Source organism: Maylandia zebra, linkage group LG6 (assembly GCF_041146795.1).
Source record: "Maylandia zebra isolate NMK-2024a linkage group LG6, Mzebra_GT3a, whole genome shotgun sequence".
NCBI classification, from domain to species: Eukaryota; Metazoa; Chordata; class Actinopteri; order Cichliformes; family Cichlidae; genus Maylandia; species Maylandia zebra.
Genome location: NC_135172.1, coordinates 16,602,220 through 16,616,151, shown reverse-complemented (window position 1 = coordinate 16,616,151; position 13,932 = coordinate 16,602,220). Strand labels below are relative to the sequence as shown.

The 13,932-nt window shown below is 41.1% G+C and overlaps 1 protein-coding gene across 2 annotated transcripts; it reads left to right on the top strand.

The window, feature by feature from the left end:
- Nucleotides 1-1,200: 1,200 nt before the first annotated feature.
- LOC101488080 (lipopolysaccharide-induced tumor necrosis factor-alpha factor homolog) lies at nucleotides 1,201-7,305 on the top strand. Of its 2 annotated transcripts, none has more exons than XM_076884764.1 (6): nucleotides 1,201-1,268; nucleotides 3,348-3,504; nucleotides 3,828-3,929; nucleotides 4,470-4,541; nucleotides 5,851-5,960; nucleotides 6,161-7,305. In XM_076884764.1, the coding sequence occupies exons 2-6, from the start codon at nucleotides 3,369-3,371 to the stop codon at nucleotides 6,272-6,274; spliced, it is 534 nt and encodes a 177-aa protein (XP_076740879.1). In that variant the 5' UTR covers nucleotides 1,201-1,268; nucleotides 3,348-3,368; the 3' UTR covers nucleotides 6,275-7,305. The 2 variants fall into 2 exon arrangements, with proteins under 2 accessions (XP_076740879.1, XP_076740878.1); XM_076884763.1 differs by having other exon boundaries at nucleotides 5,851-6,058.
- The last annotated feature ends 6,627 nt before the right edge of the window (nucleotides 7,306-13,932 follow it).

The window sequence follows — 13,932 nt, the reverse complement described above, 5'->3', positions numbered from 1 at the left end:
ATTGTCATAGTGCAAGACAGGGTGGTCTGGGAATTTCAGAAAATGGTCATCTACAGAGATTATTCACCACAACCATCTGTAGGGTTTGCAGAGAGTGGTCAGAAAAAGAGAGAATATCCAGTGAGCTGCAGCTCTCTGGGTGAAAATGCATGTTGATGTCAGAGGTCAGAGGAGAATGGCCAGACTCCTCTGAGATGAACAGAAGCAAAAGTAACTCAGATAACCACTACATACAACCAAGGTACGCAGAAGAGCATCTCTAAATGCAGCAGAAGACCGCATCACTTCTGTCTGCTAAGAACAGGAAACTGACGATACATTCTTTAAAAGTGGACAATAAAAGATTAGAAAAAACATTTCCTGGTCTGATGGGTCTCAATTTCTGTTACAACTTTCAGACGATAGGATGAGAAAAATGGATCCATTCTGCCAAGTACCAACAGTTCAGGCTGCTGGTGGATGTGTAACTGCCAAATATGCTCGACTGCCTGGCTGAATGAGGCAGTTGTATAAAACTTTGAGTACTCCAGTGGAGTAGAAAAGCGCTTTATAAAAACCAGTCCAGTTACTATCTTTCCAAAGCTTTGGGGAAAAAAAGAAAAAAGAAAGAAAGAAGGAAAAGAAAACCAAAAAAGCACCGGTTGTCTTAGAGCATATATAAAAACTCCCTTTTAACAGGAAGAAACCTGCAGCAGAACCAGACTCAGGGAGGGGCAGCCGTCTGCTGCGAGCGAGGGAGTGAGGAGAGGAAGACAGGACAAAGGGCACACTGTGTAAGAGAGTTGGAGATTAATAATAGCTAATGACTAAATGCGGAGGTGTACGTAGAGAGAAGGAAAAAATAAGGTAAAAAAAGGAGAGGAGGAGTGGTGACATTTACAAAAAAAATGTGAAATATTAGAAATGATTGCCAATTATTAAAAAACTTTCCATAATTGCCTCATAAAGAATGATTAGTCTTTGTGCTGGGTATCTAACAATAAATCATACTATAAAAGTTTTTTTTATTGCTGTAGATCTTGTAAATATAGTGATTCCAGCTAGTAAGCAGGTATAGACTGATTTAAGTTGAACAATCTTTTCTTCCTGCAGGGAAAACCTCTGAATAGGCAGTGGTGACTAATGAGACAAACAGGTTGGTTTTCATGTGAGACGTAAAATGTTTCCAATTCCAGGGGAGAACAGGTTTAACAGGCTGTGATGTGATGACCATGATCAGCAATGGTACGTGTTTCCTCCTGCCAGTCGTTCTTCCTCATTTGCCCAAGGTAAGACCACTGCTCCGATATATCTCACATTACACTATTTAATTAGCGGGTAATGAGCTATAAGGTTGTTGGCAGGTGTTATTGGAAATGTCTATGTGGCAGGGGCAGGTCTGTGCCTGTCTGGATCAGGTATCGGGACTTGGATGTGTCTTGTTTACATAAGAGCGAAGTCTCATGTGAGCTCGAGTGACTTGACTGCATTCAGCGGGTGCATTTCATGGCTGATACACTCGGTTTTCTCTGATATAGGGGTAGAAAAATACATCTTTGCCAGTCAGAGTTGTGTTTACATGCTGTAATAATTCTGTGTCATCTTGATAAAAAGGTGGACGATGAGTAATACACGTTTAAAAGGGTGAATATTTCACACCAGTTTAAAAACAGTGCAACTATATAGACTAACAGTCTAGATTTGACATTTGTTTCTATTTTTATAATCCCTAAAAGGGATGAAGCTGCTGATATATGGCTTCTATAGTTACATTAAAACACAACTAAGATTAATGTGTGCGGCATTATTAAAAACACTAAAGTATGTGAAGTATGAGTAAAAGACTGATTTACGCCATCACATGTTACACTGTGTGTACTGTTCTGACGCTGTCACTTTAAACCAGCAGTGCTAAACAATGAAAGACTGGATATGTAGCGCCTTTCATTGTTTAGCAGTCAGGAGGAGAGATAATGCAAGTAGCTATTACGGCAGAATCAGAGCTTCAGACTTAAAAGCAGTAATATGAGACTCAGCATCACAGAGCCTGGCATACAAAGAGCTAAACCGCCACATAAAATACTTTACAATTGACTCTTTCCAGTGCGCCCACATTAACACCAGGATAAACTGAAAGAAGCTAGTGTACACACAGCACATTTCATTTGCAATGCAAGCTGGAAAAGCCCAGGGTATAAAATGTTATTTTTTCATTCTTAAAACCTTATATGTTGGTTTTTTTTATTCATTCCCATTTTCTCCCCAGTTTCTCGGATTCAGTCCTAAACAGAGTGATTACACGTGATTCAATGTCATTTTTTTAAACAATAGTCTTTCGTAACCATGTATTAATTAATTGGATTACTGGCACTTTTACTGAGACTGTATATAATACATGTTGTCTTGTCAATAAAAAAATGTCCTTTTTGTATATAATGTACTCTTTCACATGGTCTATTTTTCAGTTTTCTATATTTTGATACTGGAGAGAGAGACTAACAAAAATAAGTCTGACTCTGACTAGATAGCACAGTGATAATAGTGTGGAAATATGAGGGAAAGGAGTGGGCACCAGTATGTGTGAACTTCAGTTTTTGTTAGTGAGCTAAATGACAAGTAATCCAGCGAAAATTACTTGGAAATAAAGTAATTTTGCTTAATTCAATAGTGTTTTCACACACGTAATGTCCTTTGTATCCTTTATGACCAGGTAAACAACTTTAAGCTGGTCATCGCTTCCACTAATCCTAAAAAGTAAAATTATAAAGTGATGCATTGGATCATGTAAATACATTTTTAATGTAAGTACAACTTTTGATAAAAGTAACTTCCCCATAATCCAGTCCAACAAATTACCCCTAAAAGAAGAACAGCAAAAGAAAAAGGGCACGACTGACTCTACGAATACTTTTATCACAATTCTGATAAGAGTCTCACATGACTCGTGTCGCATGTTAAGAACCTAACATGTGACATTAGTCGTGTGTTAAGAATCGCTAATGTGGGTTCACCAAACGCAAGATCATTGTCAACTTTTTTCCCCACCAAATACTAGAAGATTGTGACGACTTGTGAATGAAGATCAAAAATAACCTGTTTTAAAGTGATGACAAATAAAAATATATTTAATTTGTCACTGAAGGAAAAGCACAGATGTTATCAACAGCAGGAGCTACGTGACTCGATAATTGTGAAGAAGAGTCTTACATTAATGCCCTTTTGGGGTTTTATCTGGAAAGCAAGACTGTACCAAATCAAAGATATCTGGGTATAGACTTACATCGTTTTTATGTAATTAACTATCTGTGATGAAAACACACATTTCAAACTTGCTCTTATCTACATTTCTGTTTTTATCTTCATGACAGAATCCTGTTTGATCTGTTTGGATGGACCCCCCTTCATATGAGGAGGCCAGTCGCCAACCTCCTGCTCTGCCCATTGCAGCTTTTAACGCCCCCCCACCTGCCTATGACGCCTCTCTCTCATCCCCACCGACACCTCCACCTGCCTACAGAGAAGCAGGTGAGATAAAAATCTTTCTGCTTCCTTTAACCCCATTTCTTGAGTCAGCTCGTGAGATATTGCTGACAGGATGTACACACTAACATGTGTCCTTTTCTATTTATTTTTTGGCATACTGTTTACATGACATACCAGTTTTACCAGGCTGATTTGTAGAAATGTCGTCATTAAGTGTATTCATGCTTTTACTCTGCCAGACAACCACTTCAGTGCACTCTGAAGTAAATTTAAAAAATATATATTTAAAGTAAAGTGTGGAAGGAAACCCTAGTGTGACTGCAAAATAACATGTAAACATTTCTTTTTCTTTTTTTAAATCACAGTTACAGTTCAGCCAGATCCTTTTCCTGTCCTGTCTGTGCCAACTGCCGTGTCCTCGCCTCCCCACCAAAGCACTGGAGTCATAGTCCATCCCATTACTCAAAGTATAAAGATTGCACTTTTAATATTGACTTTGTTATGTAGACCTGTTCAACTGCTCATTAACGGAAATATCAAATCAGCCAATCACATGGCAGCAAACCAAGGCGTTTAGGCATGTAGGCATGCTCAGCAAGTTCAGTTCAGTCTCTATGTGCTGCACGCTGGTTTCACAATGTAAGAGGCTCAGTCCATATGCTGTCTGTAGTCTACTCACCAAATGTTTGTATTTTAACCCCACAGTGCCTGTCGTATCATATTTAATTCATGAGTTTTTGTGAGTTTTTGAGACTTCTACATCATCACAGTGATCCCCGTGGAAAGCCTGTCTAAACAGCACTAGAGAGAGAGAAACAAATGTAACAAATATAATTTCAAAGTAAACTCATGCATGTAAATGAATATGTTTTTTCTCAGAAGGTTCACAATATTTTCAAAAATCTTGAACTTTCTGGCAATTATTTCATGGTTCAGACTTTAAAGGGTCAAAGTGTAAGTATTTAAAAAGCTACATTAGGTTAAATTTAGGTTTTTCTGTGTTACAGTTAATCCGCATGCTTCTCGTGCTCGCGCTGCAGCTTCTGCTCCAGCTGCTGCGTCCTCGCGTTCCCGACAAGGCAAGTATCAAGACTACATCTTTACTATAAGCATGATCTCTTTACTGCTATTTACACTTACTGGCCACTTTGTTAGGTACACCTTTTCATCTGACTGTCAATGCAAGTATCTCATCAGAAAATCACAGGGAGGTAACTAAATGCATTTAGGTATGCAGATATGGTCAAGATAACGTGCTGAAATTGAAAAGGAGCATCAGAATGGGGGAGGAAGGTGGCATTCGTGGCTTTGAATGTGACACGGTTGTTCTCGTCAGACAGGCTGGTCTGAGTATTTGAGAAAAAGCTGATCTCCTGGGATTTTTCCACACAACCATCTCTAGGGTTTACATAAAATGGGCCAAAAATATCCAGTGAACAGCAGTTCTCTGGATCAAAATACCTTGTTGATGCCAGAGGTCAGAGGAGAATAGCCAAACTGTTTCTAGCTCATAGAAAGGCATCAGGAAACAAGATATGCAGAAGAGCATTTCTGAACACACAACATGTCGATCCTCGAGGCAGAAGACCGCACTGAGTGTCTCTCCTGTCAGCTACGAACAGGAAACTGAGGCTACAGTTTAAACTGGCTCAACAAAATTGAACAAGAGAGTCAGTCATTTGGTCTAAGTAAGTAAATACATTTTATTTCTATAGGATATTTAAAACCAAAATGTGTTACACAAAATAAAACAGAATAAACAGGTTCCTATAAAAAAAAAACAGCAGCTAACAGCAGCCAATCCTCCAATCACAGCTCAACAATTCAACTGTTTCACAAGTCTAACAGAAAAGGCAGCTCAGATTTAAAAACAGTCTTCACTGATGCTTGCACGAGGTCATCTGGGAGGTCATTTAAGAGTTTTGATGCAGCAACAGCAAGGACACAAGCTGCTTTTGAAATAAGCTTTGACTGCAGGGATTATCAGGAGTAACAGAGAAGCAGACCCTAACGATATGCACGCAGCATAAACACCACATATACAAAGCTCAAATCATCTCAGACGGGTTTTCCTGACCATATGGCCTCCATAGTCATCAGATTTCAATTCAACATCTTCATGATGTGGTGGAACAGAAGATTTGCATCATGGATGTGAAGCAGCTGTGTGATGTCATCATGTCAATATGGAGGAAAATCTCTGAGGAATGTTTCTGGCACCTTGTTGGAATCTTGCCATGAAGCTGTAAAGGCAGTTTTGAAAGGGAAAAGGACGTCCAACCTAGTACTAGCTAGGTGTACCTAACAAAGTGTCCAGTGGGTGTATAAGCCTCTGCCTTACTTGTTCTTCTCTCCTTCTAATAACTTCATCTGTCTCCTGAATGGCAGCTGGTGCCGCACCGCGTGTCAACAGCAGACAAACTCAGCCGATAGCAGTAGTGAGCCAGCCGCAGCCTGTTCCCATAGCGGTGGAATATCTGAGAGGCGCCCCTGGTTTGGTACGCTGCCCACACTGCAGTCATCTTGTAACCAGTAAAGTCACACATGTACCTGGGACAGCTGCTTGGTGCTGGTGTGTCATTCTTGCAATGGCGGGGTAAGAGCCCCAAACACTCACACAGGAGGAGTATTGCATGTGCACCGGCGCTAAACGAGCTTGAGCACAGCTTCATTGGTGTTTTCTGTGCTTGTGTTTCAGGCTCATCTGCGGTTTCTGTCTCATTCCATTAATGGTACGGGGAATGCAAGACACACATCACTCCTGCCCACAGTGTGGAAACCCTCTGCACGTGCACAAAAGATGACCCTGTGAGGATTAATTAACCTTACACATCGAAGTGTGGACAAATGAACTAATGAACTTGTGATGCTAGTGTGACATCTATGGCAAACGAATACTTTACACAGATGATGGCTGAGGAGAGGCCCGGAGTCATGTGGAGACTTTTGTACAAACTCTCCCAGACTGTTACAGAGGACCTCCAGGTCACCACACACACTACCACAGCTGGTAGCTGTACTGAGACATTTTTCCTTTTTTTCACACTTTAGGCTCACAAGCAGAAAAGCATTTCTAGGACGTAAATATGAAAAAGAAATTACACAAAAACACTTTTTGCACTTTCTAATTTTGTACAAATGTATTACAGTGTGAGTTCATTATGATTAAATGACACACAGCAATAACACTTTACACTCCCCTAAAGACAGTGCAGGACAGTCCTTCTTCATTGCAGACAATGGGATGAGACAGTTTAATGCAGCCATGTTTAACCACATTTGTCCAAATTCTAACATGAAAAGAGTTTTACAGCTCTGCACTAAATTCTTTTATCATTTTTAATTAAGCTTTCATTGCTTTTTAATCAAACTGACTGATTTCTATATCTGAAAACGAAAAAAAAACAAAACTTTGATGTTTTTTAGCTTTACTGCAGGTACAACTGAAGTTTTTAAAGTACCTTTAACTGCCTAACTACACTATTTTACTCTTAGTGATAGTTAGAAAAAAGGTTATGTGGTTTAAATTATTATATTTATTACATCTGTTATTATTTCATGTGAGAATGGTGACCTAACTCTGCTGCACTGCTTTCTAAGCAGCTGTAATCAGTCAGTGGGACTGACTCATTCTGTCGTGTGGCCAAATGCCAGCCACTCCTGATTGAAACCTGTTCCTGAACTGATTTACAGGACTTCTATTTACTTAGCAACATATAAAAGGTTTGTTTACACCAGCAATGTTTACTCTCTGACAAGCAGACCTATAAATGTTTAGCTTTACAAATATGTTATGTGATCAAAAAAATTAATAAATAAATAGAAATCCTTAAAATACCTTAATGGTTGTGATGCGTTGGAAATCTATCACATAGAAATGGTCCAAAGAAAGTACACCCTCTTCAAATTCCAAGTATTTACATATCAGGAGATAATAAAAATTTTGAAAAAAGGTTGGTCTTTAGCAGGTCTTGAAGTTGAAGACTTGATAGATGATAAATCAATGAGATATTACCCTCTGTCATCATTTAATTAGCAAAAAATAAGCCAAAATGCAGAAGCAGTGTGTGAAAAACTAAGTACAACATTAGTGTTTCTATAGAAAGTTGGATTGCACTTGATTAACTGATGACCGCGGGTGAGCACCTCTATAAATGCAGAGGTTTTTGGTGTTTGCTACTCTGAAGCATTCAGGTGTGTGTTAGCACACAACAAAGATGACAGACAGTGATCTTAGAGAAATAGTTTTTATTTTCCATCAATCTGGAAAGGGTCGCAAGGTCATTTACCAACAATTTAAAGTCCTTCATTTTACAGTGAGGTAGAAAACATTCAAGACAGCTGCCAGTCATCCCAGGAATGAACATCCCAGCAAATTCACCCCAACATACAGAAGATCCAATAATCAGAGAAACTGCAAGAGCTGCATCTCATACTCTACAGGCCTTGGTTAAATGTTACACTCCATGGGAGTACAATTAGAAAAAGACTGATCAAGTATGACTTGTAAACCTTTAGAGTAGAGTGGAATAAAATTCCTCCACAATGGAGAGAGGGAAAGGGAAAGTGATACAGAAAGTGATTACTTTTAGAATAGAATAGAATTCAACTTTATTGTCATTGCACATGCACAGGTACAGGGCAACGAAATGCAGTTTGCATCCATCCAGAAGTGCTTTAGTGATATAGATCTATTACAATATATATTAGCAATAATATAGATATGTGAGTATATTACAGAAATGGGTCTATTATGGTATGTTATAATGTACACGGTATGAAGTATGTTGTGAATATTCTATAACTATAAGTATGTACAGGCTGTAGTGAGTACAAGCTATGTACAGGATATGAACAGGATATAAATATGAAAAACTATACAGAATATGAAATGAATAACTTTACAGAATCTGGGATATACAGCTATACAGAAATGGGAACTATGCAAGTTGTAAACAGTTGTAGGATTAAAAATTACCGGTATCGAATGTACAGAATGATTATTTACACAGAGCTATACAGTAGTGCAGTTAAGATAAGTGAGGGTGTAGATAGTTTCTACAGAGGCTATATAAAGTGCTAGTGGTTGTGAGTGGTGGTTCAGTCCATGTTATTATTGTGTTTGAGGGTACAGTTGTCCATTGTGGGTGTGTGTATGTTCAGTCCATGAGTTTAACGTGGGTCAGATGTCAGGAGGCAGAGTTCAGGAGTCTGACAGCTGTGGGGAAGTAGCTGTTCCGGTACCTGGTGGTCTTAGTCCGGAGGCTCCTGTGGCGCCTCCCAGAGGGCAGGAGGGTGAAGAGTCCATGTGATGGTTGACTGGGGTCTTTGATGATTTTCCCAGCCCTTTTCAGACACCGCTTCCTGTAGATGTCTTTTATGGCAGGAAGTGGTGCTCCGGCGATGCGCTGGGCAGTTTTCACGACCCTCTGCAACGCCTTCCGGTCCGAGGCAGAGCAGTTCCCGTACCAGACTGTTATACAGTTGGTCAGGATGCTCTCGATGGTGCAGCGATAGAAGTTCACCAGGATGTCTGAGGACAGGTGGTTCTTCCTCAGAGTCCTCAAGAAGAAGAGGCGCTGGTGAGCCTTCTTGACCAGCTTGGAGCAGTTGGTCGTCCAGGTGAGATCCTCGGAGATGTGGACTCCCAGGAACTTGAAGCTGCTCACACGCTCCACAGCCGTCCCCTTAATGTGGATGGGTGGATGTGGGTCAGCATTCCTCCTGTAGTCCACGATGAGCTCCTTGGTCTTCTCGGTGTTAAGCAGCAGGTTGTTTCTGTCGCACCACTCAGCCAGACGATCCACCTCCTCCCTGTAGGCGGCCTCATCGTTGTCACTGATGAGGCCAATCACCGTGGTGTCATCTGCAAACTTAATGATGGTGTTGGAACCATCAGCAGGTCTGCAGTCGTGGGTGAAGAGGGAGTAGAGGAAAGGGCTCATCACACAGCCTTGTGGTACACCGGTGTTCATTGTGATGGTAGATGAGCAGCGGTTATCCAGCCGGACATGTTGGGGGCGGTTGGTCAGGAAGTCCAGTAACCATTTGCAGATGAGGGAACTGATACCCAGGTCTGTCAGTTTCCTGATGAGTTGTGAGGGGTGGATTGTATTGAATGCTGAACTGAAGTCTATAAACAGCATTCTGGCGTAGGTGTTGTTGTTGTCCAGGTGTGAGAGGACAGAGTGCATTGCAGGGAGTGCAGAATTATTAGGCAAGTTGTATTTTTGAGGAATAATGTTATTATTGAACAACAACCTTGTTCTCAATGAACCCAAAAAACTCATTAATATCAAAGCTGAATGTTTTTGGAAGTAGTTTTTAGTTTGTTTTTAGTTTTAGCTATTTTAGGGGGATATCTGTGTGTGCAGGTGACTATTACTGTGCATAATTATTAGGCAACTTAACAAAAAACAAATATATACCCATTTCAATTATTTATTTTTACCAGTGAAACCAATATATCATCTCCACATTCACAAATATACATTTCTGACATTCAAAAACAAAACAAAAACAAATCAGCGACCAATATAGCCACCTTTCTTTGCAAGGACACTCAAAAGCCTGCCATCCATGGATTCTGTCAGTGTTTTGATCTGTTCACCATCAACATTGCGTGCAGCAGCAACCACAGCCTCCCACACACTGTTCAGAGAGGTGTACTGTTTTCCCTCCTTGTAAATCTCACATTTGATGATGGACCACAGGTTCTCAATGGGGTTCAGATCAGGTGAACAAGGAGGCCATGTCATTAGTTTTTCTTCTTTTATACCCTTTCTTGCCAGCCACGCTGTGGAGTACTTGGACGCGTGTGATGGAGCATTGTCCTGCATGAAAATCATGTTTTTCTTGAAGGATGCAGACTTCTTCCTGTACCACTGCTTGAAGAAGGTGTCTTCCAGAAACTGGCAGTAGGACTGGGAGTTGAGCTTGACTCCATCCTCAACCCGAAAAGGCCCCACAAGCTCATCTTTGATGATACCAGCCCAAACCAGTACTCCACCTCCACCTTGCTGGCGTCTGAGTCGGACTGGAGCTCTCTGCCCTTTACCAATCCAGCCACAGGCCCATCCATCTGGCCCATCAAGACTCACTCTCATTTCATCAGTCCATAAAACCTTAGAAAAACCAGTCTTGAGATATTTCTTGGCCCAGTCTTGACGTTTCAGCTTGTGTGTCTTGTTCAGTGGTGGTCGTCTTTCAGCCTTTCTTACCTTGGCCATGTCTCTGAGTATTGCACACCTTGTGCTTTTGGGCACTCCAGTGATGTTGCAGCTCTGAAATATGGCCAAACTGGTGGCAAGTGGCATCTTGGCAGCTGCACGCTTGACTTTTCTCAGTTCATGGGCAGTTATTTTGCGCCTTGGTTTTTCCACACGCTTCTTGCGACCCTGTTGACTATTTTGAATGAAACGCTTGATTGTTCGATGATCACGCTTCAGAAGCTTTGCAATTTTGAGACTGCTGCATCCCTCTGCAAGATATCTCACTATTTTTGACTTTTCTGAGCCTGTCAAGTCCTTCTTTTGACCCATTTTGCCAAAGGAAAGGAAGTTGCCTAATAATTATGCACACCTGATATAGGGTGTTGATGTCATTAGACCACACCCCTTCTCATTACAGAGATGCACATCACCTAATATGCTTAATTGGTAGTAGGCTTTCGAGCCTATACAGCTTGGAGTAAGACAACATGCATGAAGAGGATGATGTGGACAAAATACTCATTTGCCTAATAATTCTGCACTCCCTGTAATTTGCAGCTGCTAAAGGTGGTTCTACAAGCTACTGAATCATGGGATGTACTTGTTGTTGTTAAATCCTGATGTGCAAAACCTTCGAGCTGACAGAAGGTGTACTATTTGCTTCCTTATAGTAACTGTATGTGTAACTTCTGTCAGTGTAGTAGTTTGTTTGATTTCAGTAGTGATTTTATTTTTAATCCCATTACCTTTGACTCTGCATAGTGATGGCCCGCTTGAAGCTGACGCTCCGGAGCGTGTGTCGAAAAAAACAACACACTGGTTCAGAAGCACTGTGTCGAGGCTTGCTTCGTTTGGCAAAAGTCACGTGACCAGTGACGTCCGAAGCTTCATTACGCACGTAACTGCTTCGGTACCTGATTCAAACGGATATAAGGAAGTGAATCATCCACGGGATTCGTGGAGTGTGTTGATAGTGACAGATAGCGACGAGGTGATCATTCCACTGACAGATATGGAGCCAGCGAGGAAGAGAGGACGTTATGGCGTGTGGAAATATTTTGAGTTGATTTTGCTCAATTCATTTTATCTGCCGAAGTGAAAAAGTTGAAATGTCCAAAATCATGTTTTCATAATGTAAATATCATTACAGCATATGACTTTAGGAACACTTCCATGTGAATTAAAGCTAATGAAGACTACAAAAATGTATTTGGCACTATACGTACATTACATTGCTACAGTTTAGAAAATCATTTTGTTTATTGTTTTTAGGTGATAGTCTGCAGGACCCAGGAATACCTGCATATCTACCAGCTTGCAGTGTGGTTCCTGCACTCCACAGCCTCTTCTGTTCCATGCAAGTGGATTTTCTCCAGGGCAGGAGAAACTATTTCTAAGAAAAGAAACAGACTCAGCCAGCGCACAGTAACACTAATCCTCTTTTTAAATGTAAATAACAAAAGGGCTACCTTACATAGATCATGTTTTTACTTTGCAAGTTCTTGATTAGGGATGGGTTTTGATTATCGCCTTTCTGATTACAATCCATGCTAAATTGAATAAAGTGATATTGATTCATTACAATCCTGTGTCGATTTGTAAATTAACGTTATTATGCCTGAAACGCCAGCATCTCAGGTTAAACCTCACAACATGTCGTCAAACACCATGCAGCTAAAACAGTAACTGGGAGCAGGTTTACGGATTCTGCATACAAACGTAAACACAGAGCGCGGACCCGACGCGTCAGAGTCAGATTTTGGTGCGTCGTCGGGTCCGCGCTGTGTTTGCCTCTTTTTTTTTTTTCCGCTGGCTTCTGCAGCTGCAGGTTTCATAACTCTCTGTTTACATCTCTAATTAAGTCTCACATGTGTCAGCTTTCTTTTAATAGATACGAAATTATGGATATATACTGTTAAATGATCAGACTTGTAATATTTCTGACTGAGGCAAAACTTTCCAGATTCCAATCAAATTGAATCGGATCCTGTATCGAATCAAAAGGATTCTACAAATCAGTGACGATGCAGCCGTACTCAGCCCCCTAAGCATTTTCCCTTTCCAGTTCACAATCAATCCCACCCCTAGGTCAAAAATATGTATAGGAATTGGCCTCATCTAATATTTTGTATGAACCTGTCCAGCTGTCCAGTGATTAAACGACAAGTAGATGGAGGCAGGACTTCACAGCAGGGGCATACTCCATAATGTGCTGTGCATTATCATATGTATATTATATATATTGCTCACTTATTGTATTTACCAACATCAAGGAGTTATGAGCAAAGAAAGGCCACACCATAGTGCATGTTTAAATAGGGAAAGTTTATTGATCAAAATGTATTACGCAGATACGCATTACATTTTTTTCAGCCCCCTGTAACAGCCACTATGGTGTGGTGTCCCTTTAAGACACCCAAGTCGAGGGTTGATGGTGTCATCAGTTTGTGCCACTGCTCTCTGCTCTCTCTCTCTGTGATGGTGTGGACATGTGCTTGCACGCTAGTACATGAGGAGGGACGGATTTTATGTTTTACCTCTCCAGACACCTTTGTTTGCAACGTTATGGGTTGTACGAACACTGTGCGCTATGTTTGTTAAGCTGCAGCCGTTCAACCGGGCTTATATGGTTGATGAAGAGAAGGTATATTAAAGAACACACTGTGGAATCCCCAACGCCAGCGTGAGTGTGTATTCTTTTGGCTACCCTGCTAGGTGTTTTGCCGCCTCCTCTCAACCACTAAACGCAACCCGACGTTACAAAATGGCGCCCGAACATCTTCTCTTGGACCTCAGTATGCAGTATCTTCGAGCATCTGATGATTGGTACATAAAAAGGTACGACGCGGCAAAGTGGCTGTCCGCCATGTTTCGCGGGAACGGACCAGGCTGGCCTGGACGAGGACGTCGGGAGGATCAAAGGGTCGCGGTGGTGCATTTCCATGGCAACGACTGGAGCTGCTCCAGCATGGTTTGTGGACTGTGGCGCCGTTCTCTGTTTGGCCTCTTCGTCGTGGCTCCATTGGTGGTGCGTGGACCTGCGTTTCCCGGGCGTGGGTTCGATGCAGCTTTGCCATAGTTCCTGAATTTGCATATATTTTCTTATGTATTTCGTGTTGGTTACTGTTGTAACATGACTGTTGTTTGGGTTTTCTACAGTACTTTCTGGTACTGTTTTCACATATTATGCTGTCTGTTGCAAGTTTGTGAAGTAGAAGAAACGCAATGAAAGAAAAAGGGAATTTCATTCTGTAATTGT

Bases quoted from the DNA above. Each gene is read 5' to 3' on its own strand.
- LOC101488080 (XM_076884763.1), top strand. From the start codon at position 3,369: ATGGACCCCCCTTCATATGAGGAGGCCAGTCGCCAACCTCCTGCTCTG. The intron at 3,930-4,469 runs GTATAAAGATTG...TCTGTGTTACAG, and splicing joins AGTCCATCCCATTACTCAAA to TTAATCCGCATGCTTCTCGT. The intron at 6,059-6,160 runs GTAAGAGCCCCA...CTTGTGTTTCAG, and splicing joins GTCATTCTTGCAATGGCGGG to GCTCATCTGCGGTTTCTGTC.